General features: G+C 52.9%; 7 protein-coding genes across 7 annotated transcripts; 2 read left to right on the top strand and 5 right to left on the bottom strand.

Annotated features, from left to right (window-relative positions):
* J4E83_002674 (uncharacterized protein) lies at positions 1-2,053 on the top strand (the record flags this gene model as incomplete). Its single annotated transcript, XM_049329617.1, has 2 exons — positions 1-1,587; positions 1,637-2,053. The coding sequence occupies 2 exons, from the start codon at positions 1-3 to the stop codon at positions 2,051-2,053; spliced, it is 2,004 nt and encodes a 667-aa protein (XP_049191296.1).
* A 2,032-nt stretch (positions 2,054-4,085) lies between these two features.
* J4E83_002673 (uncharacterized protein) lies at positions 4,086-5,705 on the bottom strand (the record flags this gene model as incomplete). The annotated part of the gene is made up of 1 exon (XM_049329616.1): positions 4,086-5,705. One exon carries the CDS (start codon positions 5,703-5,705, stop codon positions 4,086-4,088), a length of 1,620 nt encoding a protein of 539 aa, XP_049191295.1.
* A 6,861-nt stretch (positions 5,706-12,566) lies between these two features.
* On the bottom strand, positions 12,567-16,855 carry J4E83_002672 (uncharacterized protein; the record flags this gene model as incomplete). The annotated part of the gene is made up of 3 exons (XM_049329615.1): positions 12,567-14,413; positions 14,461-15,930; positions 15,982-16,855. 3 exons carry the CDS (start codon positions 16,853-16,855, stop codon positions 12,567-12,569), a joined length of 4,191 nt encoding a protein of 1,396 aa, XP_049191294.1.
* A 1,172-nt stretch (positions 16,856-18,027) lies between these two features.
* Positions 18,028-19,387, top strand: J4E83_002671 (uncharacterized protein; the record flags this gene model as incomplete). Its single annotated transcript, XM_049329614.1, has 3 exons — positions 18,028-18,244; positions 18,292-18,420; positions 18,471-19,387. 3 exons carry the CDS (start codon positions 18,028-18,030, stop codon positions 19,385-19,387), a joined length of 1,263 nt encoding a protein of 420 aa, XP_049191293.1.
* A 1,070-nt stretch (positions 19,388-20,457) lies between these two features.
* Positions 20,458-22,060, bottom strand: J4E83_002670 (uncharacterized protein; the record flags this gene model as incomplete). The annotated part of the gene is made up of 4 exons (XM_049329613.1): positions 20,458-20,565; positions 20,616-20,675; positions 20,759-21,618; positions 21,892-22,060. 4 exons carry the CDS (start codon positions 22,058-22,060, stop codon positions 20,458-20,460), a joined length of 1,197 nt encoding a protein of 398 aa, XP_049191292.1.
* Positions 22,061-24,289: 2,229 nt separating this feature from the next.
* J4E83_002669 (uncharacterized protein) lies at positions 24,290-25,196 on the bottom strand (the record flags this gene model as incomplete). Its single annotated transcript, XM_049329612.1, has 3 exons — positions 24,290-24,936; positions 24,993-24,999; positions 25,191-25,196. 3 exons carry the CDS (start codon positions 25,194-25,196, stop codon positions 24,290-24,292), a joined length of 660 nt encoding a protein of 219 aa, XP_049191291.1.
* A 621-nt stretch (positions 25,197-25,817) lies between these two features.
* Positions 25,818-26,480, bottom strand: J4E83_002668 (uncharacterized protein; the record flags this gene model as incomplete). The annotated part of the gene is made up of 1 exon (XM_049329611.1): positions 25,818-26,480. One exon carries the CDS (start codon positions 26,478-26,480, stop codon positions 25,818-25,820), a length of 663 nt encoding a protein of 220 aa, XP_049191290.1.
* Between the last annotated feature and the right edge of the window lie 880 nt (positions 26,481-27,360).

Below are 27,360 nucleotides of genomic sequence, written 5' to 3'. Positions count from 1 at the left end.
ATGAACGTCATCCGCAAAGCTGTGCGGGCGATGTTCCCTCCGCCTCGCGTGGCGCCTGACGGTCGCGCGGAATGGCCCTCTCGAACACCATATGTGCTTGCTTCCATGGGCGGAGCGATGGGATTCGGAAATTTGTTACGTTTCCCTTCCCAGGTCTTCAACAACAACGGCATTCAATGGTTTATACCCTACCTCATGGCTGTCTGCCTCCTCGCGATCCCGGTGCTTATCTTGGAAGTGGCTATTGGACAGGCCTACCGCAGCGGCTGTGTCATCGGTTACAACGGTCTTGATCGACGCTTTACCGGCGTTGGGTTCGGAATGGTCTGCGTTGGTTACGCTGTGGCCATCTACTACATTCCCATTCTATCCTGGGTCATGGTGTACTTCCGCAGCTCATTCCGGTCCGCAAACGACTTCCCTTGGAAAGATAACCCACAGGAGTACTTCAGTCATGTCGTCAACGAAGTTCCCGCCATTCCCGCGGTCTACAGCGATGATGGCAGTCGAGTCCTTCAGTATGCCTCATATCCTGGTGTGAACCTCGATGGCGAGCTTGTCGGCTGGGTACTCTTTTCTTGGTTCATCGTTTGGATCTGTTTGTACAAAGGCATCGCCATTACCGCTCGCGTCGTCTACATTACCATCGTCTTGCCCATTATCATGACCGTTATCCTTGTCGGCCGAGGTGCGTCTCTGCCCAACGCTGGCCGGGGTATCAAACTATACTTTGGGGAGTTCAACGGCGATCAGCTCGCCGCAGGCAAGATCTGGCAAGCTGCAACCAGTCAGGTCTTCTACTCTACCGGTGTCGGTTTTGGCTACTACTCTGCCTACGCCTCGTACAACTCCAAGTTTTCTGATGCTGTCCAAGACGCCATGATGATCTGCAGTGCGAACGCGCTGTTTGAGTCGTTCGCCGCCTTCGCTGTCTTCGGTGTTGTCGGTTACTTGGGCCTGCAGCCTGGTGTTGGTGATCCGGTCGGAACATATACGCTCGGCTTCTACACCCTCCCCAGCGCCATCCAGGAAATGCCTGGTGCTCCATTTTGGTCTGTTCTGTTCTTCCTGACTCTGTTCCTACTTGGTATCAGTTCATCGTACGCGCTGCTCGATGCTATGATCACTACCATTTGCGACACTCACTGGGGAAGGAAGTACAAGCACTCGACCATCGCCACGATCATCACCGTCATCTCAGCCCTGGTATCATTATTTTACTCAACAGGATTCGGTTATGAAGCTACCAATGCTGTTGACGCACAGATCAGCAACATTTCACTCATCTTCGTCGTATGGGCTGAGTGCGTATGCTCTACTTCGTTCTACCGGTTCGTCGACGTCATAGGTCAGGTTGGTGCACCATCCTTCTGGCTGTACCAATGTTCGTACATCGGTGCTCAGATCATCGGCAATGCCATCGCACATACAGTTTCCGACAAGATCGGTGCTGGTGTTGGCTTTGGTGTCTACATCATTGGCACAATCCTTGCTATTCTCGTCGCCAAAGATCCCACAGTTCCGGCTCCTAAATTTTGGGGCCGTAACAAGATCTTGAACCGCGTTTGGTGGGTTGGCCTCTACTCAGTAAGTATACCCTTCTCCAGCGACATATTCACTTGCTAATACTATACAGGGACACCAACTTGCGCGCGACCTCAACTATGTCGTGTGTGTGGGCAAGCAGTGGCGACTACCCGTCTTCTGGGCACCCATCCTTCGATACTTCGCCGCACCTGTGCTCTCGATCATCTTCTGCTTCGCCTACCCCACGTTCTACGCCATCCGCGGCGACCCCCTACAGATCTTCGGTTTCATGGTCGCCCATCTCATCGTCTTAGTCGTCCTCGTCGGCTTCATCATCCCCAAGAGTCTCAATATCTTCGTACCTCCAGAACGCCGCGAGGAAGGAAACAGACAATACGCGCCCCAGACGGTACTCGGAAAGGACGACACAAACATTGTGGGAGGTGTTGCGCCTGGGCAGGAGTACGAAGCCGGCTTGTCAGCGCCGCCAGCTTACGACTCTGACAAAGTGGAGGATAAGAAGTGAGTGGTATATGCAGCGGCATCTGATTCTGGTGGATGTGCGTATGAATGATCCGGCCCATTGCAACGATTACCCAAGCGCCCAACCCAAATATGACAGCCCATATGCATTGATCTCAAGATCACCTCCATTGCGCCAGATTTGCCCATTGCACTTCCATTCTCCGGTTTTGCCTTTCTTCGCCCATGACGCTTGGAAATGTTTGTGTCTCAGGCCACGTTGGAAGCCTACCTGGCTTCGTTATTTACATGTACAACTCGAAATCCAATCATACATACCATTTGTTCAACAGTTCCTACACAGCCACTGAGCTGCTGCACGCCTTTCCCAACCCAGTCGACTGACTGTCATGATGCCGATTATCCGAACCCCCCTCGCTTCTACTTCCGGTGTATCTCATCGATCGAGGCTGAGCTGGCATAATCGTGACCGCGGTTCTTTGGGCCGTGCCGTGCCTCCACGGTCATGCTCGATCCGTCTGCCGTATGCAACGCTATGTGTCAACTCACATGTAACCTCTCTGAAAAGACTCTTCACTCTACTGCACGATGCGGTCCTCGGCATGAAGGGACGGAAAGCCTCACGTCGCATTGGATATGCATAACTCTACTAGCGACTTTCGATCCGACAAGTTGCGATGCTGCGATTCTTTCATCTAATGGCGGTCTTCACAACCAAAGTCGAATCACAGCCGACCATTCATCAGCCTCTGTGACACTAACAGCATGGTCACTAAAGACGATGGATGCATTGCGACAATGTGGCTGAAGCTTGCGGTACGCCGCACTGCAGCTGTTCCCCACGTGTGAATCTGTCGCCTTGAGACGCGGCCAACTCCGGTGTTAGTATCCCCAAGCCACTCCACCAAACGCTGCTGCTCCACCAACCATCAGCATCGCGCCTGTCGGCAGCGGCATACCCGGCGCCCGTCCTTCGCTGTCCGAAGCCTCTACCCCAGTTTCCTCAGCCCCACTCGCGTGACCCGTGCTTGCCGGTGTGGGTGTGGATGTAGCGCCCACGATAGTAGCCATAGCAAACTTCAGCTCTGTCCACGCCCTCAATTCCGATTGCGAAAAAACCGTCGGTGTTCCACTTAGTATAGTATATTTCTCATCGTAATAATCAGCGTCGCACGTGACGGGGACTTCGGTCAGCACACCCTTCCATGTACAAGCACCGTTCCTAGTTATTGCACTCGGCATGGTCATGTGGTACTCCCATGTCTCGGGGCCTTGAAGCATGGTGAAAGGAATGCAACCGTCGATTTCTGCTTCTGGTGTCTCTATTGGTACGGCGGTTTTGTAGAATGACCGCGCCCAGGATATCATGCTGTCGAGAGACGCTTCTCGTGCTGATTCTTCGGCTGGAGCTGTTGAGTAAGGATCAGCGGCGGTCCTAGCAAAGAACGATGTCATGTTACATACACAGGTACGTCGACGAAGGTGTAGGAGTCGGAGTCGTTGTTTCAGGACACTTCTTCTCGTAGGTAGTGGCAGTGTCGTCGGACGACATGAAGGTAAGAGTCGGCTCCATTGGATTCATCAAGTGTAAATACGTGAGATTGTATTGCGCGTTGATTGCGCTCGCCAAAAGCGACGCGATCAAAAGGCTCCTCATTACTACTCTGCTGCTATACGATGCGATGCGATGCGATGCGATGCGGTACAATCATGTGGGCTACAGCCTAGGATGCGTCGACACCACGACGGGCGTATGAGTCGCAACTTATTGCTTTCCCACAATCAGGACCGCAGCCCAAGTAGGCAGCTGCCAAGTCGTTGTCCAGCAGTTTGATGAGTAGAGGAAGGGATCTAACTAGAAGCTTGACAAGCTTGCTGACGAGTCGCGGGACAAGATAGAGATGGCGATGTTCACGTTCTTGTGTCTGACAGGCCTAAGCGACCTCGGGGGCTCAACAGCGAATGGGTCGCGTGTCTGTCGCACCCTCAGGCATCCAACGCGTAATGGCTGCAATGGTCCAGACCACGATCTCAGAGTCTGTGGACCTTGTGCGCGCTCCTTCAGAATTTCTCTGTTATATCGCGATCCGACGACTACCTTTCGGTGGAAAGCGCGAGAGAAGTAAGACAACAAAGCCTAGCAACGCAACGGCAGCATTACAGATAAAAGTGAGATGACTTTGGCCAGCCTCGGCAAGCGCAGCGAAGGCCACTCCAAAGACGGCCGACGTCGAAAGCCGCGCGATGTTTTCGACAAGCGTAATGCCGCTGAGCGCGTCGACGCGCTCGCTATTCGGTAACATTTGCAGGATCGATCCCTTGGACGCGGCACCGGTACCTGCAGCAAATGGCAGCATCACAGCAACGATGTACATTTGCCAACCTTGTGATACGAATACGGCAAGACCGGTAAGTATGCCATCAAGCAAAAGGCTGAAGCGCGCATAGAACAAATCGAATGCAAATGTTTCCTGCTCGTTCGTCGGTTTGGGGTTGGGTGGCTCTTCGTTCTCCATCGGGTCGACAGTTTCCGTTACCGCCGGAGTTGGTGGTATGATATGAACCTGCACTGTCGACTCTCTTTCTTCGTCTTCCGCCAACTTGCTCTTCACGCCGTCGCCCATCCACTTTCGCCCTGCAGCGACGATGATGGGAAAGACAAGAGAGAGGAAACCGCCTCTCAATGCTGAGTATAAGAATATGAGTGCCCCGTTCTCCTTGGGCCCAAAGTTGAACTCAACGGTAGCATACATCTGGAGCAGGATCGGGATGTAGCCAGTCGCAAGGATACCCAAGAAGACGCCGATACCGAGAGTGAGTGCTCCAAACTGCAGGCGAGTACGTCCATTCGGTAGCTCCCACTTTTGCGGTGCAAAGATGCGGAGGGGGCCAAAGAAACGCGCGATGCCGGTGGTCTCGCGAGGTTTCGCATTCTTGTCTTCCTCTGGTGGTGGCATGGCAGGAAGCGATACTGCTACATATACGCAGCAAAGCAAGAACAACACTAGAGTCATTCGGAAGGGCGCAAGTATGCCAAAGTAGTCACCGATAATGCCTCCGATCAAGAACCCAATGGCGCTCCCGAAGTACATGCAGCCTTGGAGTCTGCCCAATGCGCCTGTGCGCTTTTCATGCTCGACGACGTCCGCCACCAGAGAATTGAGGCACAAAACGTATCCATTAGGGCCGCCAAGTACTGTGATGACTTGCGAGCATTGCACGATCATGATGCCAACATTGCCGCCATGCATGATACCGATATTCTGGATCAGAAGGCGGACCGCAGGCCAGAAGATCTGGATGATCAAAGCCAACTTGACGCCCAGGCGTTTGATAGTCCATGCAGCTACCAGCAAATTGACAAGACCGAATATCGTCGTTGATGATGCAAGAAGCGCAAAAGCCCTGGCCGCTCCAGCGTCGATTTCGCGTCTCGCACATCTATCCACGGCGTGCGGATCCGGCTCATGATGTTCGTAATACGCATCGCAGGTCAATATCCGGAAAGCGTATAGCATAGGAGCCTGGGTGATACTGAATGTCAACGACACAAGGAACGCGCATATCAAAGCGCGGAATAACACCGGGACGGCCGCTTTTTCTTCTCTTGGTTTCGGCTCATCGCGCGGCAGGAGGGGTGTGGTCTCCTCCTCTTGAATGGTCGAAGGACGTCGGAATTCTTGGGCGATAGCCATGCTGGAGGTCTGACATGGGAATGAGAGAGAAAAGCTTGGTGTTGAAGAAAAGTCTTATCGTGATGCGCAGGACGTTGACTAACGCTCTGTGGAAGCTGCGTCCGGGTATCGGCGGGGTAGCGGCTGCGCGTATCTCCAGACTACCCACCTGGGCACACCGACTATATCGCGTCCGTCTTATGCTGGACGCATTGAGCCCACACAAAATGCGAATTGCAGATTTGGGACGCTGCAGTGAGATTTGAATAGCAGAATGCAGAAGCTCGCGATGACGTCAGCCTATCAACACCCTCGCCACTTGGAAAAGCTCTTTTGCAATTTGAAATTGCTCCGCTTCGATATAGATGGCAGTTGTGTGAACAGAACACAACAGAGTGTGCAAGAGAGTTTTAAAGTATCGCAATGTGGTCACGCCAGCTGCACATGCCGGTTGGTAGTGTCATCCCACAGCCAAAGGAAACTAGGACACGAAAATTCACTAATGTTGAAGCATCTTAGAAGAGTGTATGAAATCGATCGAGATGCGATACGAAGATTCTATCCTCGTGGTGATATACAATCGCTCAAAGTAGGGTATGCCGTTTCCTGTAATTCCCCCCCATCCCAGAATAAACGCCGCTTATGCCGTCCATCCAATGCCCAATGCCATGCCGAAAATATGAAAGTCGTAGCCCCTCGGTCTCAAAACGCCAGCGTTTGCTGTCGCACTGGAGGAAGGTGCTGATAGAGTACAATGCCGAATGTGTTCAGTTGTCGACAGTTGAGTTTGGGTTGTAGTGCGCTTAAGCGAACTCGAAACGCTCGTTGCAGTGCGACATCTCGCGGAAGCAGTGAGGGCACAGGTCGAGACCCTGAGAGGTCAGACCAAGTGCAGCGGATGCGGCGTGGAGAGTCTCGCGGGTTGATGTGGGTGCCGAGGTGGAGGCTGGGGTTGGGGCACCAGAGGCACCGGCGGGAGTGGAAGAGACGGAGTCTGGAGAATTCGTTAGTTGTATGAAAGAGTTGATGAGTGATCAACGTACCCTTGAAAGAAGGCATTATGATGTTGATTGTTGTTTAGATTGTTGGCTGAGATTGAACTGTTGAAGTATGACGTATAGTATCTTCGTCTGATAAGGAGTGGAATAGATGTAGATGCAGATGTGGATGAGAGAAGCCAAAACCCCAGAGCCACAATCCCTCTTATACACCTCCGCCTTCGCCGCGCCTTCCCAACATGACCCTAAACACAGTCACCAACGAAAAATTAGCGAGCAAAAATCGTACGCAACAAGCACCATCCCGACTTGTCCCGGAACCGTTTCGAGAATTTGCGTCGAACGACATCAAGATGATGCGCCACGCTCGCCTCAGGCGCTAAGTGGAGTGATGATAACGCGTGCAGACCCACTGTTAGCCGTTAGTGCGGCTGAGATTTTCAGGGCCGCGAGCAAGAGGCTCGCCATCGTGCATTTGATATCGGCTAGAATGGGTTTTCCGGCTTCGGAAAAGGGTTCTTGTTGACCGCTTGGATGAAAGCTGGGACGCGCTTGTCGAGTTTTTGATGCTTAAGATAGAGCGATTACTGGCTCGGACAGATGGAAAGCGAAGTTTTGCTTCCAACGGCCTCGAGACGGGAGATAGTCGGTGTAGCGTGTCTGTGCTACCGGTCCTTCGCATGTCAGACGTGTTTTGAGTTGTTGCGGTTTCAGACGACGTCATCGCGTTATCGTCATCGGGGGTCGCGATCTTGCGATGCATCCACCAGCCTTGCCTATCTCTGACACCTTTCATCGCCGGTCTGTCACGTTGCTGTCGAAGATTATGAAGCTGTATCTTGGAATGACTCAGATAGCTAAAGATCATTGGTAAGCGCCTGCAGAGATGCCATTGACATATTGACTGCGCAATGCAGCTGTACGTGCACACATCGCTGTTTGGACGGTGGAACACTTGGGATGGCAGCACGCATGATGATAAGATAATTGGTCAGATAAGACCGAATGGCAATACAGGACTTTGGAGAATATCGAGCTGGAGACCGATTCGACGTCTCCTCAGTGGGTTTCGACGCGTTCTATAAGCGCGCTGGAGAGACCCGGAGAAGTAAGGGCTAAACCCAGATAGGTATAGTCGCTTCATCGCTCCAGCTGGTCTCGAAGCCCGGAGTCGATGCTTCCCCAACACTCACGCGCGTTCCATCTACTCAACTCCTCCAACGTTCCCATCCAAGTGCATCAAAAGCCCCATATTCATGACTACGGCCATGTCTGAATGGCGGAGAAGCTCCCGAAATCGCATATTTCGTCAACCCGATCAGCCTTTGCCCTCATAGACCCGAACACGTCCTTATTCCACCGCCAGATCGACCGCCACGCCTACCTAACCAGCGGTTTCCATACCCATGTTGCGATATCATACGTATGGAGCGAATGGCGCGATAATGCATCGGATAAGCTCCCGAGCTGGCCAGCGCTCCAGAAGCGGTTGACGTCTCTTCTGGGGGAGCGTGCGTCTCCGGAAGTCAAGGCTGTGACCGGGAAGTCGACTCGCTGTTGGCTCGATTGCATGTGCATCGATCAGGAGTCGAGTGAGGACAAGTCATATTGGATACCGCGGATGGACGAGATATACTATGAGGCGCGATGCACGATCCTACTCCTGCGGGTACCTGGGCTGGATCTAAGCCCAGTGCTGGTAGTCAAAAGCCGCATGCACTGCCCTTTGTCAGGACCGCTGAGGCTCAGGGACATCGCCCAAATGGTCCCGCATAGCTGTCTTCTGTGTCAATCTTGCACGTCGCTGCCGGAGATTGACTCAGAGCTCGAGACGGCAGCCCTCAATGCGCTAAGGGTTCTGTGCCATGCTACGTGGCGCGAGAGAGCCTGGATTCTTCAAGAGATACTACTCAGTCAGAACTACTTACTGACTTGGGACGATAGTGGCGACTGGCTCTCTCTCGCCGACACCGCCGTAGTTGCCGCACTCTTATCTCGTCGGAATTTGGAAGAGACATGGCTCGATGAGTTTGCGTCTTGGTGCCGCAGATTATGGTATCTTCGGCAGAACTACGATGAAGCCCAGACGTACGAGCTATGCGACGCGAACGTATTGCAGCTAGCTTCCACGCTCAGTGCGACGGTACCATCAGACAAATACTACGCCTTGTGTGGCATGCTGCGGCTCAAGAATGTGAAGCCAAACCCAGCACATAGTGCCAACGAAGCACTCGAGGTTATCGTAAAATCCTTGGTTCAAGAAGGCCGGATGAGCTGGCTGTATGCCGTTCCGCCATCACTTGGAATTCCCATGCGACTTCGAGACGGAGAAATGGTCCCGTTCGTCCTGACTCGACTTGAGGATCGTCTAAAGCCCAACAAGAAGCATAACGCCCTTATACGGTCGAAAGAGCTTACCTTGGATGCGATACAACTCGGGCGCGTTACGGAGGTACTGCCACTCTCACAGGTCCTGGAGTCAGCCTCTAATCACCTACGCGAGACCCGCGACTTTGACTTTCCCGAAACCTTGGCCTACTGTCATCGCGTACCAGACATCATCCGAAGGCTTTCACTCGACTTAGTAGACCCTCTACTTCTTGAACCCACTTTCGGGCACATATGCAGAGCTCTTCGGCCTTTACATACTGTCAAGTCGGAAGCTCGTAAAGGATGGCTATGCGTCATGTTTCTCAGCTTCATCGATGAGCCTTTGATCCAGGAGATGTGCGAAGGCGCTGCCGAGGAAGACGTGCAAATTGTTAGATCAACCGCTGCATCACTTCAGCGGCATCTGATGAAGATCCGTGATCTCTTCAGTGTCTTGATTTGGACTAAAGAAGCCGAAGATGACAAATCCAATGTGGTAAGTGTAGCGATCTCAGGTTGTCCGGCCGATGCTCATATTTTCTCATTGAATGGTGAGCCTGACTCGATGTTTACGGCTCGTCTGCGAGATCAAGCGGACGCCTGTGATGAGTTTGGTGGCCCGTTGTTCTCGTTGAACGTACGCGATACCATTGGTCCTAGGCCTTCTAGACTGTTCACTGCGCCGTTCTGGCGGAAGAAATCTCACACTCCGCATGCGCGATCACTTCGTTTCACATACAGGACCAGTGTTGAGGTCTCGTAATACGTCACAGACATTTTCCATGTGTCTATGTAGAAGGAAGACTTTTTTTTCCAAAAGCAAAGACATGAAGTATGGAAGCACTGTAACACGAATGAAATATCCCGCCAATCTGATCTCCCCTACATTTACCATTGCCTCATCATCTGGTCATCTCATTATCCCATCATTCCATTATCCAATTGTCTCATCACCGCATTGTCGCATGATGTCCTTACGCCATGAATATAAGCCATGCTGCCTGACAGTAGGGCTGTAGGCTTCTATCGCCGTCTACTTCGATGACCTTTAGCGAGGTGGGCACGCAGCTTATCCTGGCGATAGAAAGATCTGGCACAGTGAGGATGGATGCAGGGAGTCCAGGGGCCGTTGTGCTTCTTCATGTGACGGCGGAGCTCTTCAGGACGGCCGAAAGTGTGGGTGCATGTGTCGTAAGGACACTGAAGAGGATCTGTAACAGCAACTTGTAGGACCTGAGTGTTGACTAGCGGAACGGCAGATGCGACAGGGCTCGCTTGGGGCTGAAGTTGGGGTCGGGCCACATGCGGCGTTGTGTTCGGACCGTTGGCCGGCAAAGCGGCGCCTACGAAGGCTGTTTGTCGAGCTTCGACAGTGACAACTTCTTGTGCGATACCATGGGGGTCGTCGACAAGGGATTCATCGTTGCCCAGTAGGTGGTTGGCTTCACCGTTCAGCACCGCTCGCGCGTCATTCACTAGCATGGGGCTAGCCTCGAGGATATACGGATACTCATATCCGTTGTACCGGAAATATGGATTGTGGAGCTCGCTAGTGGAGTCGCTATGGATGCGGGCTACCGTTAGCAGTGCTAAAAAAAAAGAAACCTACTGGGACCCAGCCCATTGGGCCACGAAACGGTCGCTCGAGTCAACCCGGTCGACGCTCTCATCGCGCGATTGTCCGGAACATGGCGTCGAAGACATATCGAGCAGCCCTTTCTCTCAGGCTTCCAGATGCTGGGTTGGGTCGGTTCGAAGTGGTGAATGAGTGAGTTAAGTCAAGAACAATGAAACGTGTGTCTGATGCCGCCAAATAGTAGGTGGAGAGAAGGCAATATGGTCTTGCTCGTTGATGACGGGTTGGCCGCAAAAGAGTGTATGAGCGTAAAAGGGGGAGAAGACGACGACACGCGTGGTGGGAGACGGATGCTAGAGACTGCTTCGCCCTTGCGACCGGTGAGCCTGTGAAGGATCTCTACCAATCCAGTTAGCACCAAACGGAACACTAGTGTGCCCCTCGACGCATCCCAAGATTAGATATGCAGGTCCCGGCTATTTGATCCGACCATTTATGATCAGACTGTGGTCCGTCCTGACATCACGTAAGGCACAGTGTGCCCTCAGACACGGCAGTTGCGATGCACTGAAGCCAAGGCTTACTTCGGACACTTGATCCGACACAGCATGGTACGGCGCCGGACTGGTGGACATTCCGATGGCACTCAGCCTGCCTCACACATGCCTCATGCATGGCTGCCTCAAAAACCCAGCCAACGCTGGGGGACAACTAGCAAGTAGTAACCAAGGCGCACTAAGACTGTTCCGGCTTTGTTTACTTCCCTTGAAGCCGCTAACACGTCCAGGGATATGTTGAGGCGACAGCTAAGTCCATCCCTCACAATCTCGCTCCTCTAATCAATGATGCACAAAGCTTTGCCTTCAGTCTAAGAAGAAAGATGCATTCTATGAAGCTGAAATAAAGCTCTACTTATATTTTAACAAGAGAGATAACTTCTACGGAGCTGAAAAAATGACTCTGACGCGAGACCGATACCACTATTCCTAATCTGGTTTCTGGAAGCGAGGGAGTCCCAATATGGGCATGCCCTTCCTCATTCACTGCTGCCTAAGATTCACCATCTCACCCTTGCAGAGAACATAGCCTCCATTACATCGCTTTACCATCAACATACCCATCAATCTACGCTTCGCGATGCGAGCCATCGATAACACCATAGGCCGAAGTCCGTAGGTAGGGATGTACATCTACCTGACCTTCCCGCCTAACACCCATCGCGTACCGAGATTCTCCACGTTCAACACTCCCCTCCTCTATCCCTTCCACCGACTTTAACCCCAACGGCTGCGGGCCCAACTCAGCCGTCGACTCCGAAAACGACGTCTCATAAAAGCTCGGCGGAAGTTCAAGCCGCTCCGTAAACTTCGACGCCCCAGCTTCCAGCTTCTCAACCGGAAACTCGCATCGCTTTAGTAGCGGAGGAGAAGCAGCAGCAGCAGCAGCAGCAGCAGGAGCAGGGGCGCATACCAGTGGAGTAGTAGGCGGCGTAACGAGGGGTTCAATATGTGGTTTGGGATGAAGGCGGATAAAGTTGAAAGACGATTCTTTCTTTTTTGGCTTGTTGATTGTGAGAGTGATGCAGAGGAGGTTCATTGTAGGCATGGTGGCATAGCAGGATGGCAGGATGGCCTGCAAAATTTTGGATGTGGTGAGTTTAAGTATTGGTCTTGAACTTTGCGTTTCTGTTTACACGATGCTTGAGAGACAGTGTTGTCTCATCGTTGGGTCGCGTGGTTGTGGACGAACAGTGTGTGACAGGGAGTAGGATGTCTCACTAAAGGTGTGGGTGGAGGAAGAAACTCTGCTTCATACGCACACAGTTGAATCTCAACGAGTATGTATCTTAGAAGACGACGCGTGCTTCTACCTCGAATAACTTTTCTTTCCTGGATGCGACATGAATTGTAGCCAGCCCTAGTACTGCCGTCTGGGCTTTTATAGCACAGGCATGAGTACCTCGCTCATCCATCTCTTGACGTGTTCGCACAACTGCTGCTTCTCGTGCCCATTGTTATCCCCACTATTCTTCGTTCCCCACCTTCCCTCGACATCCAGCGCCAGCTTCTGGAAGAGCTTCCCGACCTCTTCGTCTGCGTCGCTCGAAACCAAACTCTTCAAGTCGCCATCCTCATGTAACCAGTTCTTTAAGAAGTCGCCTTCGACGTGTTTGTGTTTGGCACCTCGCTGAAGACTTTGGCCCAGATAACGTGGGTCTACATCCCTAACCAAGATCTCACCATGTTGATTCCCAGGGGTGTTGTTCATGAGAACGTTGAAGATGTCGCCGCTACGGGGTTTGACTGTGTCGTGTTTGTGGGCGCCCGACCGTTTCGACTTCACCTCGATCAGGTTTTGTATCAGACGAAGTAGTAGACGGGCGGATAATGAGAGAATGGAGAAAGAGAAGATCGTGCCATCCGTACAAGCGCCGATGATATCGTCGACAAGGATCCCGGTGATCTTTCCTGCAGGATTTGGACGGCGCCAAGGTGGGCGGATATCGCCGCGGTCGAGACGAATCACAGATCGAGGGAGACATGCTTCAAACAACGTCGGTGAAGCGTTACTGTGGGTCCGAAGAGGTGGCTGGTAGAGACCGGTTACCGAGCTGCTCTTCTTATCGGTGAGTAAAACGAATCGATCGTTGCTACAACCCTCCTTGTCTGGCAAATCCATGACCAGATGTCGCGCGCAGTTGCGCATACCGCTATCAGAGAACTCCCGCACAAACTCGAAAGTATCAGGTCGTGCTGATTCCACAATTTTGAAGCAAAGATGTGAGTGCTGGAGCGTCGAAACGTAGACAAATGGCTGAATGACGGACACGTGGATACCTGGAGAGTGCAGATCTGTTTTACCACGCTGAAACCATCGACCGGCTTCCTCGTCGAAACGATCGATGCACAAAGACTTTCCGACGATACTGACTGTAGTCTGATTGTCCCACAGCGCTATGCCATAGACTGGATCGTTATATGTTGACTGTTTCTGCAAATCCAGCTTGGAGCCCGATTTGCCAGTGTTGAAAATCAGGCGCCTTCCACTATGCTGCGAGGGGCCGGTCTGGATTCCGGTGCCAACGATGATGAGATTGTATCTCTTACTGTCCTTGTTCAAGAACTGCCATTCGACGATGGAATATACCCTCTCGGCATTCATCAAAGGAGCCTGAGCAACGACTAGTCGCTCCACCGGCGCTTCCACCTCCTGTTTGATCTCGACGTCATCGGTCGGTCTGTCGTCGCGCACCCTCAGTAGCTTGATCGATGAGTGCAAGACTCGTTCGCCAGAAGGTGGCCCTCGTCTCTCTTTCGCTTCCATAGTCGACACTAGTACTCGACGTAACTTCTGCATGTACAGTATATTGCTCGGCTTAGCACCCGTGATGAGTTTCCTGGGAATGATTTTGGAGTCGTGCGGAAATGTAGAAGGCATATCCTGACTTGACCATTTTACGTCTGCATCCAGTTGCGAGAAGAGAAGACGATCTCCGGCGACTGCAAACAGAAAGCCGCCGAGGTTCCTCCCAACAACGTCCAGTTTCGGTAGAAACGGCAGTTGATAGATTGCCGATACTGGGGATTGATTGTACTCGGGGTGGCCGCGATCGGTAAACCATATTGAATCAATGTCGAGACAGGAGAATTCGCTTGAGGAGGGGCGCACTCGGCAGAAATCTGATCCACAGGAAACAAACGCTGCAGATACATCTGTTTCGCTGCGGGTTATCTTGACTGAAGCTGCGCCCATATGAGTGGAGCTCCAGGACGGGGGTGATATGACTGTACGATGTGAGAAGCGTCTCGTGTTAGGATCTACTCAAACTTACCACCGTGCTCTACGTGGATTTGCGAACTCAGAAGAGTGCCATCCCGCATTGCGCATACTAGAACATTCTTACCGTCCTTGCTCAGAACGGCAACACTCTCACAGAGCTTCTGCGAACCGTTGAGGGTATCTTGGTCTTTCCAGGAGTCTTCCAACGTCAACGAGGTCTCACCATACGAGTACTGAAAGAGGAAGACCTTCGAATCAAATGTACTAACGAACACATATGGAAAGCCGTTGATCTCCAGTGTCTCTACGCATGTGGGATCATGAGCTAGCTGGTATTGGAATGAATTCGATCGGTCGAAGTTGCCGCCCTTTGAGATTGGTATGATCTCCAATAGCGCGTGACCGCTCTTTCGAGACGCAAGCGCGATGAAAGGGCATGCAGTATGTGTGACAGCCAACAGCAATGGAGAGTCAAACTTTAGAGACTCGATTTGTCTCAATGTTGGCCGAAGAAGAGTGCGGGCCTCTCGCCGTGTAATCTGGATCGATATCGTGTCAGACCAAGGACACGCCGAGATGGTCTCCTCTTCTCGCATCAGATCGTCTTCGAGCGGATCATCGTCGCTGGGCGTTTGGAACTTATCCCAGAAGCCCTCTTCCCATGCTCCAGTGAAGTCTGCACGGCTCTCCGGTTGTGTACGGACGATTCGGATTACCAAGGTCTCTGGCGGGAGCGTTATTGAAAATATGGCATAATGCTGTCTCCTCATCGTGCCTTCGATGTCTGCCATATGACTGCCATGGTCAACCACCCATATCCCAGCGCAGCCGTTGATGCCGCTGAAGCTATCGTCGACAACAGCTTGTATGCCGCGTCGCAGCTCCGAGATCTCTCCATGTGGATTGTTGCCGTTTGCGACAAAAATGGACGATCGTTGCCGTTCGTCTGACGCTCGCGGGCTAGAAAGTTTGGTTACTACAAGGTCTGTAAGAGGCGTCCAATTTGGGATGCTATCGACGAAGGAGAATTGATTTGCGCTTGGATATTGTACTGCATACGAGTACTCAGTGGGCCAGGCACCGACTTTGCAAAGCAATCCATCATTGCTTGCCCCACCGGCGATCAGAAGATCTGGGTATTGCTGCGACATTTCTGAGTTGTCGATGCCCAAGCATGAAAAGGAGGTGTCAATCCGGTGTTGCCAATCACCAGCCTCATCGATCTCCAGAGTGCCCGCTGGCCCTCGCACCACATACATAATACGGCCATCCTCTCTTGCAATGTAAAACACCTCCTTTTGGTAATCGGAGTTGCGCGGCGCCTTATCCCAAGCGGTCCACTTGGGGGCGTGCTTGCCATCGCCCGGCAGTATTGATTGGAGTATTGTCTTGTCGATCGGCACTGTGGTTTGCGTTGGATCTCCAGAGAGAATGTTTTTGTAAACCGAGATGTGGTCGTCGGAAACTAGAAGGAAATCCGGACTCCGGCGAAGTGGTATGAGTAGAGAAGGTATTGTGTCCTCTAGACAGGTCAGTAACGCTCATATACTGCTTAGTACGTCTATACACTTACCAGACTGGACAAGGTATCGCTCCGTCCGAGGAGTTGCTTTACTGAGATCCTGTCTGCAATCCCAATCGAAACAGGTGAGCCTGGTCCTACCTTGGAGGACGACAACGAACAGCAAAACAACGTGGTAGTCGTCCTGCCCACCCCCTGATGATAGGAAATCCATGTGCATGATCTGACCTTCAATAGACATGATTCGCTCATCTTCAATAGGCGCGGCAATCTCATTGTTCATCCTAGAATCTCTTTTCCATCTTTCCATCGGCTTCGTCTTGTAGAGGATAAAGCGCCCTTCGTGTGCTGCGACTGCCATTGCTCGGCATTTGGGATCTATAGCGAGGAAGGTACCAAAGCGATCTAAGCGGGAACTCCCTGCAGGTAGCTTGATGGTCTTCTGGATGAATGTGGCAGTACCTGCCGTATCGTGTTGAGCCCACAAGAACATCAACGATCGGTTTGATAGAGTAAGCACAATGACTTCCGGAGGTAAGGCGTTGTCTCCAATTCCCGTGGTTGGCCTTCTTGTCCTGTGCTTCATGTAATTTTGATGTAGCGAAGGACTGCCATTTGTGGTTGCGGAGACTTCACGAGGGTCGCCAAAGACTTTAGCGGTAATGATGCGGCCGCCGTTGAAGTCAGTCTTGGAAGCCACATGGCGGATCTGGCCATAGTCACGGATCTCTTTGAGACGTATGAAGTCCTCGCCGACCATGACAACGTCGGTCAGATCTTTGTGACGTATCTTCGCCGGAAGGATGAGTTTGCTTAGCGGTGTCTCAAAGACAGTCTGCGACAGTATTCCGTATTCAGGCACTTGGCTTGTTGGCTTGGGCGTTGCATCCCGCATCTCAACGTCATCTTGAGACGCGTTGGCCATGATCTGATAAGGGTCGAGCGGTCTGGAAACCCACTCACCGTCGACGAGGCTGAGGCCGTGGGCTTGGGCCATGACGTTTAATTAAGGCCTATTCGGAAGGCTGGAAACAATGTATAGCTTGAAGACCGAAATCGATGGTGACAAATTCCGCGCACAACACGGGATGAGATCAGACCAGCGTAGGTAGAAGCAACGAAGGCAGACTCAGAGCTGAAACGGATGACATGTTGCTGCCTGTCGTAACAGGCTTGTCAGACACGCTGATGAGGCAAGGAACTTCAGCAATAGGTACTGGGATCAATTGATGCAACAGAAAGCCTGTCGGATGTGGCAAGGGCTGGATTGGACGGTTAGTGGTGGTGAGCGGAATAGCAGCAGCGACCTAAGGCAACTGGAACCGGGATGCCTTGACCAACTCAAGCCGGCAGCTAGCAGGCCACTACAGCACCCTGGACACCTTCTCAGAGATGAAGTTACCGGATGCACCTACTACTAGCACGCAGCACGTGTAGAGCGCGGAAAGGCTCGTGTAGTGCGCTTCAAGTATCGGAAGGGGGCACCGATCTAGATCACCAGATGATCGTGCAGCAGGGAGTACGATCTTAGTCGGATCGCGGTCGGATCGCGATGGCTATGTGAGTTGGTTGCAAGTCCAGTGGTGCGGCGCAGAAGTTGACCAGGGTACGGGAAGTCTTCCAGCAATGGTTGGTCGGCGTGAAGGTGTCGAGCATGCAGACAAGTGCGCCGACGCGGAAGATTTGGCGGCACGGCAGCGTCTCGGGCCTTGGTGGCCGCCGGCGAACAGGTGGGCGCGAGTGGTGTTGTTGGGTTACACGGTCGTCGCCCCCGCGCAGACAGCGGATAAAAGATGATGGCGATGGGATGGGATACGGCAAGTGCCGGTAGTTGACCTTCACAACTCGGTGGGGTGCCAAGCGCCTCGGTTGGACAAGGAGGAAGGCGCGACCCGTCACGTCAACCCGGCAGCTGGGACGCCCACGCGCAACAGCATGTAGCTCCTCCATCAAACATCTTGCCACTCTCTTGCATCTCTTCCCTGCGCTCTCCTGCGCACACGAGGGCCCACGTTGGCCACGTCATCGCGTCCCAGATCCAGCTCTTTCCTGCCCCTGCCGCGTACTGAGGGCACGTCTCGAAATGCGGGCACTGTCATGGCATCACGCACTCCCTCTGGCTCCGTGTCGCGCTCAGTGAGCTCTGGCAGCCTGCCCACGCGACATGCCACCCCCGTCCCCCACCTCACGCCTGCCGAGAAGGAGAAGGAGTCTCTAGTGCGCACCGCAATCGACAATGGCGACGTCACGGCCCTGGTAGACCTCGCGACCAGTCCCTCTGGCCTAGTCAGCGATAGCTTGCGTTGCACTGCTTGTAGGCCTCCCATTGCACACATCTCCACACTAAGCTGACAACTATAGGGCCTCTCTTGCTAGGATGCTCTGACAAGGATTCAGAGAAGGAGCCATGGAAACATCTCTCCGAGCACAAGGATGAGCATCAGGTTGGCTTGGACGTCAACCGCGCGTTTGTCTACTACCCCAGGAACGGTATGTTGCATACAAGCGAACCAACTTGTGTTTCATACTGATAGGAACAGAATCTGAGAAGCAGCTCAGTCGTCGAAAAGAGCAGCTCTCCGATGTCATCCTCGACGTCCTTCGCCATCACCCCACGCTCTGCTACTTCCAGGGCTACCACGATATCGTCCAGGTCTTCCTACTCGTTCTCGGCCCCGAACATGCCCCCGCTGCAGTTGCCCGACTAAGCCTTCTTCGCATTCGCGACTTCATGCTGTCGTCGCTCGACCCAGCCCTCGCCCAGCTCGAATTGCTGCGACCGATCCTCCGCGCCGCCGATCCCGTCCTGTATGAGCACCTCCCCAAAAGCCAGCCGTCTTTCGCGCTCGCCGGAACAATCACCATGTTCGCCCACAATATACAAGACTATAAGGATATCACGAGGCTGTTTGACTTCTTCTTGGCGCGACATGCCGTTATGCCCATATACCTCTTCGCAGCTGTGGTGCTATCCAAGAGGGAGGAGCTGCTGGAGTACGAGAAGGATGACGAGGACATACTCTACGTCATGCTAGGGAAGCTCCCAGAGCCCTTCGATGTCGAGTTCCACATCGCCCGGACCGTCGAGCTGTACGAGAGACTACCTCCTGCGTCGCTCAACAGCTGGGAATGGTGGCGCATCTCGTCTTCCAGCGTACTCAAATCGTCTGCGACAAACAACAGTCTGCGTCATCTTACCTTGGAAGATGGCGAGATGCTGTTTTTGCAGCAGGAGCAGGACCTCCGCCGCGCGCAGACCTTCAGACAGGCCGTCAAGACAATTCACTACATCAAGCTGCGTGTTTTGCGCCACCGCCGGTACGGAGCTGTTGGTCTTGCCATGGTAGTGGGTGCCTATGCCCTGTGGCTCGGCAGGAATGGGGGTCACAACACGGGATTCCCGCTGTTTGGATCGTTGGGAGGGTACCTGATGAGGTTTCTCGGAGGCCCGTCATGAACGGCGCATAAGGAGTTGCGGTTACAACAAAAGTGGTTTCAAGCATAGCATGGCGCTTAGGCAAGATCGGCGCAGGAAGAGGTACAATAGTTTGAAGAGTCAACTGGCTCAAATAGAGGTATATGCACATCGATGATCTGTCAACCATCCAGTCTATTCCAGGTGACAAAATCTTTACCTGCTTCTTTCTACTACCATGTACACTGATGTGTCTTCCTATATCCCCACGATACGGCCAGGGCTCCTCTTCTCCGCGACGACTTTGAACAACGTCACTAGAGAGTATACTCAACATCGCAGTACCTAGTACCAGGACACTACGACCATATTAGCCAACTTCACATCCCCATCCTTCCCCAACCCAACTTACCGTATCATGAAACGCACAAGCCCACAGCTTACACTGCTGCATCTGTAGCTGTCGCGTCAAACCCATCTTGGTCTATTAGACCGTCAGCTCGAATCCAGCAATGAATATCTTTCTCTGGTCTCAGTGGCGGATACGTACCTTCATGCAATACTCAATCTCCTCGTCACAAACGCCGGATCCGGGGATCTCGGATAGCAGGGTTGCGGGTTTGGGGATCCATCGGTAGGTTGTAGTGCGGGGGTTGGTGGTTGGTGTTGCGGCGAAGGCTAGGGGGGCTAGGAAGAGGGCGGATAGGAGTAGGAGGATGGTGTGCATGTTTGTGCGGTTGTTATGGTTGTCTAATTCGTGTGTTGGGAGAGGAACGCTTGGTAACTGAGTGATAGGTTAAGAGGTGGGTGAGAGAACGGATCGGTCGCGTCGGCGTTGTGAAAGATCTAATGACGTTGGGTTGAGTGAATATAAAGAGAGGACTATATCGCCTTGGAGTGTCACCGGCTTGCAAGCTTGTGATTCAGCTGGTAAGCCATTCATTTTGGTAGAGGACTACAGGTGAGTATACATAGGGTTACCCAAGGTCAGAATGTTCGCCATATCGGAGACGTATTGACATGTGTAGTTTCCACTACGCATCAATCCCATCGCCAACTGCCTTCGTTATACTCAAGCCGACATGGTACTTCATCCCACTCTCTCGTGACTACTAGTCAAAATTGTCAGGCACCGGCGATCCATGGATGAGGGTGCGCAGATCAGGTTGTAGCACCTCGCCATGTCCGAGTTTGTAAGTGCAGCGATCGCAGTCCATACACTGAAAGTAGGTTAGCCCACTCCATCTATTCTTGATGATAGTCCACTTACAGCCTCATCGACGCACATGCTCTTGCGGTACTTCTCCTTGGTCTCAGCATCAGGTGAGCCCTATCAGCGCGTTAGTCATTGTTCGCAAAGCCCAGATGTATCGTCGTAGTAGAAGAGAACGAGCAGGGAAGGGGGATACTTACAGCAATAAGGTAAAGATACATCATGTACTCGCAGCTTCTGACCGTTTCACAGACTCTGTTGTCAGGGTAAGGGTACAAGTACTTCGGAAAGCCCGCGCAGGTCATTCTTCCCTTGGGGAAAGCATCTGTAGGTCCCTCGGGTTGGCAGCCACCGGCCCTGCTGCACTGGTACGGCACCGACCATGTACCGTTTTTGTTGCATTTGTACATGAAGCGCTGGTGGGTGTCGCAGGCCCAGTCCCCGTAGGCGCATTCGGTGCTGTTGGTTTGACGTTGCATTTTCGACGGACCTACACCACCAGTTTCGCAGTGCGCTTGCCCTGGGCCGTCAGTGATGCAATCTCCGTAAGTGGTGCACTTCTTCTCGGTATGCCACATTTCGTTGTCTCCGCAAAGCATGAGGGCGTATGCGTCAGAGTCGCACTTCCGATCGCCCGGTGTGCATGGCTCTGGTACAGTTGGGGGAGTAGGTGGCTTCATCCAGCATTGCACGACATCGTCATGCTTGACGCATTCGGAAGTCTTAGGACACATGGTAGATTTCCAGACGTTGTCGACACACTCCTGACGCTTGTTGCCAGAGCAGCGAGACGTGCCAGTATCGCAATACTCATGAGCATCTGGAGTTCCTTGCGATATCCACGACCGAGATTCAAGGGATTTGGGAGGAGGAGCAGTGGACAGGATTTCAGGGTCGTAGACGCATTTTGTTTCGCCTTGGCTCACGTATTGACCAGGCACCCAGTGCATGCAAAACTCTTCCGATCCGCAGGTCCCATAGGCAAGCCAGAATTGATCATAGTTGCACATCTCGATGCGGTAAAGACCGTTTGACCAGTTTGAGCATCGCGTCTCGGTCACTGTTTTGCAAGGCTCAGGTTGCGGTGGAGTGCCAGGAGGGAGAGGCGCCGGTGGCAAGTCTGCAGTGGCGCAGGAAGTCTTGTTCATGAGTGTGTTACATACTCCGGGTGTAGGGCATGATTCAATGGCTTTCCATCGGTGCTCATTGTTGCATGCGACACGCCACTCATTGCCGAGGCAGCGCTCTTCGCCGGGGATGTCGCAGATCGCGATACAATGACCATGATCATCAGGGTTGTTGGTGTCAATGGTACAGATTTCGGTCTTGCTACATGACTGATCCGCCCAGTATTCAGTGCCTTGGGGATTGCAGATCACCACGTCGTTGTAGTCGCACTTTCGAGTGCCAGGCTCGCAGAACTGCTCCGAGGATGGAATGCTGGCAGAGAACACCACAGGTAGTACCATGGCCAGAGCCATGAAGATCTTGTTGAATCGCATCTTCAGTGAGCGTGTAGGATGAGGTGGTAGTGAAATATAGTGGCAGGAGAAGAGAATTGAAGTTGAGGGTGCAGGAAGGAAGGAAAGAGTGGAGGAATTCGGTCTACAAAGCACATCGACGTACAAAAGGGGCCAAGCTAGAAGCACGAGCGGTGTAGAGGTAACGGCTGCCTCATGATCTGAAGCAGGTGATAGGTCGATGGTGAGGGAAAGAGCTACCCCGATGCTAACAAACACCCGAATGGGCGAGTAGTTGAACTCATTCTCGAACACTTGCGCCGTCGGTCAACTAACAGCCTATCAGCTAGTATACAATCCAACAATCTAGATCCTCAACGCATCAAGCCAAGCCTTCTCCGCTTTCAGTGTTTGTACCCTCAATCCAGCGACTCGATCGGGCAGGCTCGACCAACAGTACCGATGGGCTATTGCTCTTTTTAAGTTTCATTATATCTTATTGAGAGATTGCTTCGGATGTCATGGTTTGTTAGAGTGCCGAGATGAGGGAATGCGGAATGCGGGATACAAATCCGGCGTTCGCGGAAAGTGACAGTCACGTGACTCGCGCGAGCTCGCCCGGAATACCTAGGCGGTCAGTTCACTCTCAGCTTTATCTCTTAGTGAAAACTTCCACGATGTACTTCCTAGAAATTTAGTCCTCTGGTGTTCAAAGCTTCGGGCCCCCACTTTGAGGTCCGTTTCGTTCAATCAACCCGCACCAACCCATCCCATCGCCGCCATGCTACTATCACAAGCCTACATTATTTTATCTCTTCCGGCCCCTGTAATCGCGCTGTCTCTCTCCTCTCTATTCGGTATCCGAGGGTCGGAACAGCAAACATGCGACCGTTCATGCTACGCCGACTATCGCTCGCTCATGGGCGACGCTGCTGAAGACCTCGTACTTCCAAGCTCGTTATCGCATCGAAACACAGCCGACGATCTGTGTAGCGATCAAGAATGCTCCGAGTGCGACTTTTGCGACGTCAGCCTCACTGGTCGCTTTCCAATCCTGTCTCTGCAGAATGTAGAGCTCAACAGGATAGCGAATGCGGAAGCGAGAAAAGATGCGGACAACGCGGAGGTGAAAACGTGTACGGACTGTCAGCTATACCTGAATAACTGCGAGAGACCTCACGAACGCGAAATGGCATACAATCCCCCGTGGCATGAACTCGCCCCGCCCTACCCACTCCACACAACAGACCACCAGCGAACTCTACAATGCGAGCTTCAGCTCTGCACAGCCGGTCCCGTTCATTGCGGCGTCAACGGGGCGTGCGAGCGCCAGATCTGCAAAGGCCTCGCTGATCGTGCTGGCCTTCTCGAACCGGCGCATACGGTGGAGTGCGAAGACTGCGTGAAGTCCTGGGTCCGATGCATACACGACAGGTGTATTCCACCTACACTTGACGCTTTGGCAGACAGCTTACGCTCGCCCAATTGCTTCAAGAACCATACTCAATGTCAGCAACAAACATGGCAAGAGATCAACGCCTCGCTTGCACCGGATCGGGATTGTGTGGAGTCTTGCTGGGGAAGTACCCCAACGCATTGCCATACTGGTTCTTGTGTCTTGCCCTTTCGCTCCTCGGAGACGCGAAACTGGACGTCTCTCTCGCTCGCTTCCGCTCCAAATGGACTCGAAACTCTATCTCGAGGTTGCAGTGCGTTTCGCGATACATGCCTGGAGACTTGTGACCTGGGTAATGCTCACTTGAAGTGCGAAGCAAAGTGCGAAAGACTGCATAGTAGCAATGAATGGTTCAAAGAAGTATGTGAGCAGACGTGCGGGAAAAGGACTTGCTGGACCGAATGCAGAGACATGACATGCTGCGTAGGACCAGAGCAGTGTAGAGAGGGTGGAGAGGCATACAGGTGCAACAACAAACTGAGATGCGAGAAGTATAAGAAGATGGTAGAGAAGGGCAATATGATGCTACGCAGTTAGTAGTTGCTATTTCTCAACGTTTGTGGCTCTTATCGCATTCATGTCAAGGACGATAGTGAAATGCACTGGATCATAATCGATGTATTAAACAGGATCGTCGGCCTGCGACCTAGATGTTTTGGCAGAACTCCACCCAACGCCTTGCATGTAGCTCATGATATGGTAAATGTAATAGCAGTTGTAGCAAGCTAGCGGTCCTATAATGACCGCTGCATTCCCTTGGGCTGAGTGTCGGTCTGCATGAACGCCGTCATGCACCGTGATGTCATGCTCGCCTCTTATTTCGGGCCTGAGCCATATCCAGCGCTGTTCTTCGGTTCTTCAGCAAGCAAATCGGCGCTGTATACACGCTTGTAGTCCTGCTCGCTCCATCCCTGCTGCTGGGCAAGGCCACTGAGACTCAGGCCACGCGAACGAGTCTTCTTGACTGCATCGCCTTGAGCGGCGCCAACGGGAGTAGAGTTGTAGTTGAGGGGCACTACACCTTGACCGGGAGGCGGGAATGGAGTGGAGCCTGTCGGCGACGCGACTGTTCGGCCCGCAGTGACGTTGTCGGGTACTTCAGAGTCGGCGGAGAAGTCGGACGAGACGGACGCTTGCTGCGCTCGCTTCAGTGCGTTCTCGTAGTTTGCTGAGCTTGCTCGAGCCATGCCAGGGCGGCGGTAGCCAGTGTAAGCGCGGACAGCTTCAGTTGGGCCATTGTCTGTTGTCTCGTTTCCTCCACCGGCACCCATCAGGGGCAAAAGATTTGGGTCAGGAGCGGCCGCATCGGTTTGCGAAGTGCTATTGGAGGTGAAGGCGGCTTCGGCTTCGGAGCGTGTGTTGGGTGTGAGGCCCGAGGGAGTGAAGGCGCCCGATGAGAGGAAGGAGCCCTCGGTGGGCGGCATGAGAGATGGTCGTGAGCTCATGGTGAAGACAGTGTGTGCTGTCGTATCTTAGTAAGCTGCAAGACATCCTGGAACCTTGAAAGCGTGAACGTACGTGAATTCTGTGAACTACTATTAGGGTCTAGGCGGTGCCGTGTCAAATAGTGTGATTGGAGGGTACTGGTCCCTGTCTATCAGTCAGCTGGGTAGTCCCTAGAGGCCGTAGAAGGACCGCACCGAATGTTCAGGGTCTTTGGTATGCAGGTGCAGCAAAAAGAATCGTAATTGTTCGTTCACATCGGTCCTAAGCGACTGCCATGTATTTGAGCAATAGCGGCTGATGCTATGCCATCATATCTTGGCGGGTGACGTCTTTTCAGGGTCCAGACTTGCGGGGCCCTCTAGCCGCATGTGGCAGCTTCTCGTGCAGCTCAATCAACATTGAGGGCGATGGCGACGAGCCGCAAGGGTTTGCGCTGATCGCTGACATGCTTGCTGTGGAGAAGGGCCCTTTCAATAGGTGGGAATGGCGCGGGCGAGGTCTCTAAGCGGAGAGAAGACGTGCAACATGCATGTCACCGCGCGTTAGGGCTGGTGATACTCGGAACACGGGACACGGGTGAGTATTGGATCTGTGAATTCCTCGACTAAACATCCAACAGCCATCTGACCACTCACTCCCATTAATTCGAATCGAAGCATCGAAACACCAACCAAACCAAACATCGACCAAATACAGACATGGTGGCTACATCGCCGATCTACAAAATCTTGCCACAAGTAGCCCCTTGCTTCCTGCTCAAAACCGCCCAACACATCTGGCGTAATGAAGCCTCTGGACAATCTGTGGTGCCGTTAGACGAGGATCTCACTGTAAGGTGAAGGGGAAACAGATGTCTTACCTCACTACATTAGCCGCGAATCATCCGACAGTATCGAACTAGAGGCCAGAGTGGCAAACACCAATGGCGGCGGTAGTAGCACCACCAACCTTGGCAGTGCATTCAACGTAGGCAGCATAGACTGCGGCGAGAGCAAAGCCAGCGGTGCCTTCAATGGCGGCCAAAGCAGCGCCAGTGCATCCAGCGATACCAGAAGCGCCTGCAAGCCCAGCAGCAACGACGCAAGAGCCACATGCCCAGTTCTGGAAGCAGCCGCTTCGGCCTGACTTGATACGCGCATCGTGAAGGGCAAGCGCTTGACGCTCCATGCGACGGACCGAGTCGTTGCGAGCGGCAAGCTTGTTGCTCTTAACTTCAGATACAGCGTCGACACGGGCGGCTTCCGGGGCGACCAAGGCCGAGACCTCGAGCGAGAGTTCGGTGAAGACGTATTCTTTGACGTGGTCCGGCCAGGCCTGGACGGCTTCAATGGGTTGCTGAAGGAGGGGGCACCAGTCTTCCACGGTCATCGTGACATAGTCGACGGTGTTGAGGAGGTCGACCATGGCCTTGGTCGGAACATGGACCTTCTCAGCAATGACTTCGATGGGGATTGCTCCCAAAGAAACGTCGATGTCGATGTTGGCCGTCGCATTGACGCTGGCGGCTGCAGCCATGCTGGCGGCAGCAAGGAGGGATAGCTTGATGAATGAGGCAGTCATGTTGAGGTAGGTAGCTGATCAAGGCCGTGATGTAGGAAAGAGAAGTGAAGGATTTGAGATGAGGATGCAGGAAGGATAGTGAGGCACTGAGCTGATGCTGGAAGAGAGCATTGCGCCCGTTACTTATAACTTTGGCAGCTTCATCAACATACATCTCCTCAATACCTGATTACTGAGGCACTGCATCCGGCGTCGGATACGGATTCAACGACTGCTGGCTCTCCGCTCACATCCTCATCGACATCCGCTGTATTCGCACCATAGCAGAAAGTACCGCGACTGTGACAGACTACCAAGCATACGATTGTTACTGAGGCCGTATCCGAATCAGCCCTAAGGACTTGGACTGCTCGCGCTTTCGCTGACATCGGGTCTATTCGTTGACAGAAGCAGCATGCCCAGCACTAATACGAAATTACCAGAAGTAAGGTCACTGCCAAATGCAGTAACTATATGGCTTCCAAGGACTTGGGTCGCTAGCTGAAAGGGGATCTCAGATGTCTTCACCGCTGAGTATCAGTCATCAGGATGGCCTCGCTATCCCCACTCGGTCCAAATGCAGGCACAAATCTAGACTTATGACCTGCATTAGGTCCGTCTCGATCAGGTCAGCCCTGCGATTCAGGGACATTCAGGGTCTTCCGACTACCTGGATCGGTCCGTCTTTCTGCATCCGCTCGACTGTTCAGACCGGCCCGAGCACGGTCTTGGTAGTGCTCCGGTGTATACTAATCCAACGGCTGCCAAGCATGTTACTTCGAACTTCACATCTTGCGTCCATCATGGTATGCCCAAGCGATGTTTTGTCATGCTGGACCTGCTCGAGGTGATTACTTGTCGGTGAGGTGTAGGGCCTTTGCAACACCATCTCAGCATACTT

This window comes from Alternaria metachromatica (assembly GCF_023757995.1).
Source record: "Alternaria metachromatica strain BMP 0045 chromosome Unknown scaffold_4, whole genome shotgun sequence".
NCBI classification, from domain to species: Eukaryota; Fungi; Ascomycota; class Dothideomycetes; order Pleosporales; family Pleosporaceae; genus Alternaria; species Alternaria metachromatica.
The sequence above is the reverse complement of the archived record's forward strand: the minus strand, read 5'-3'. Positions and strand labels throughout refer to the sequence as shown.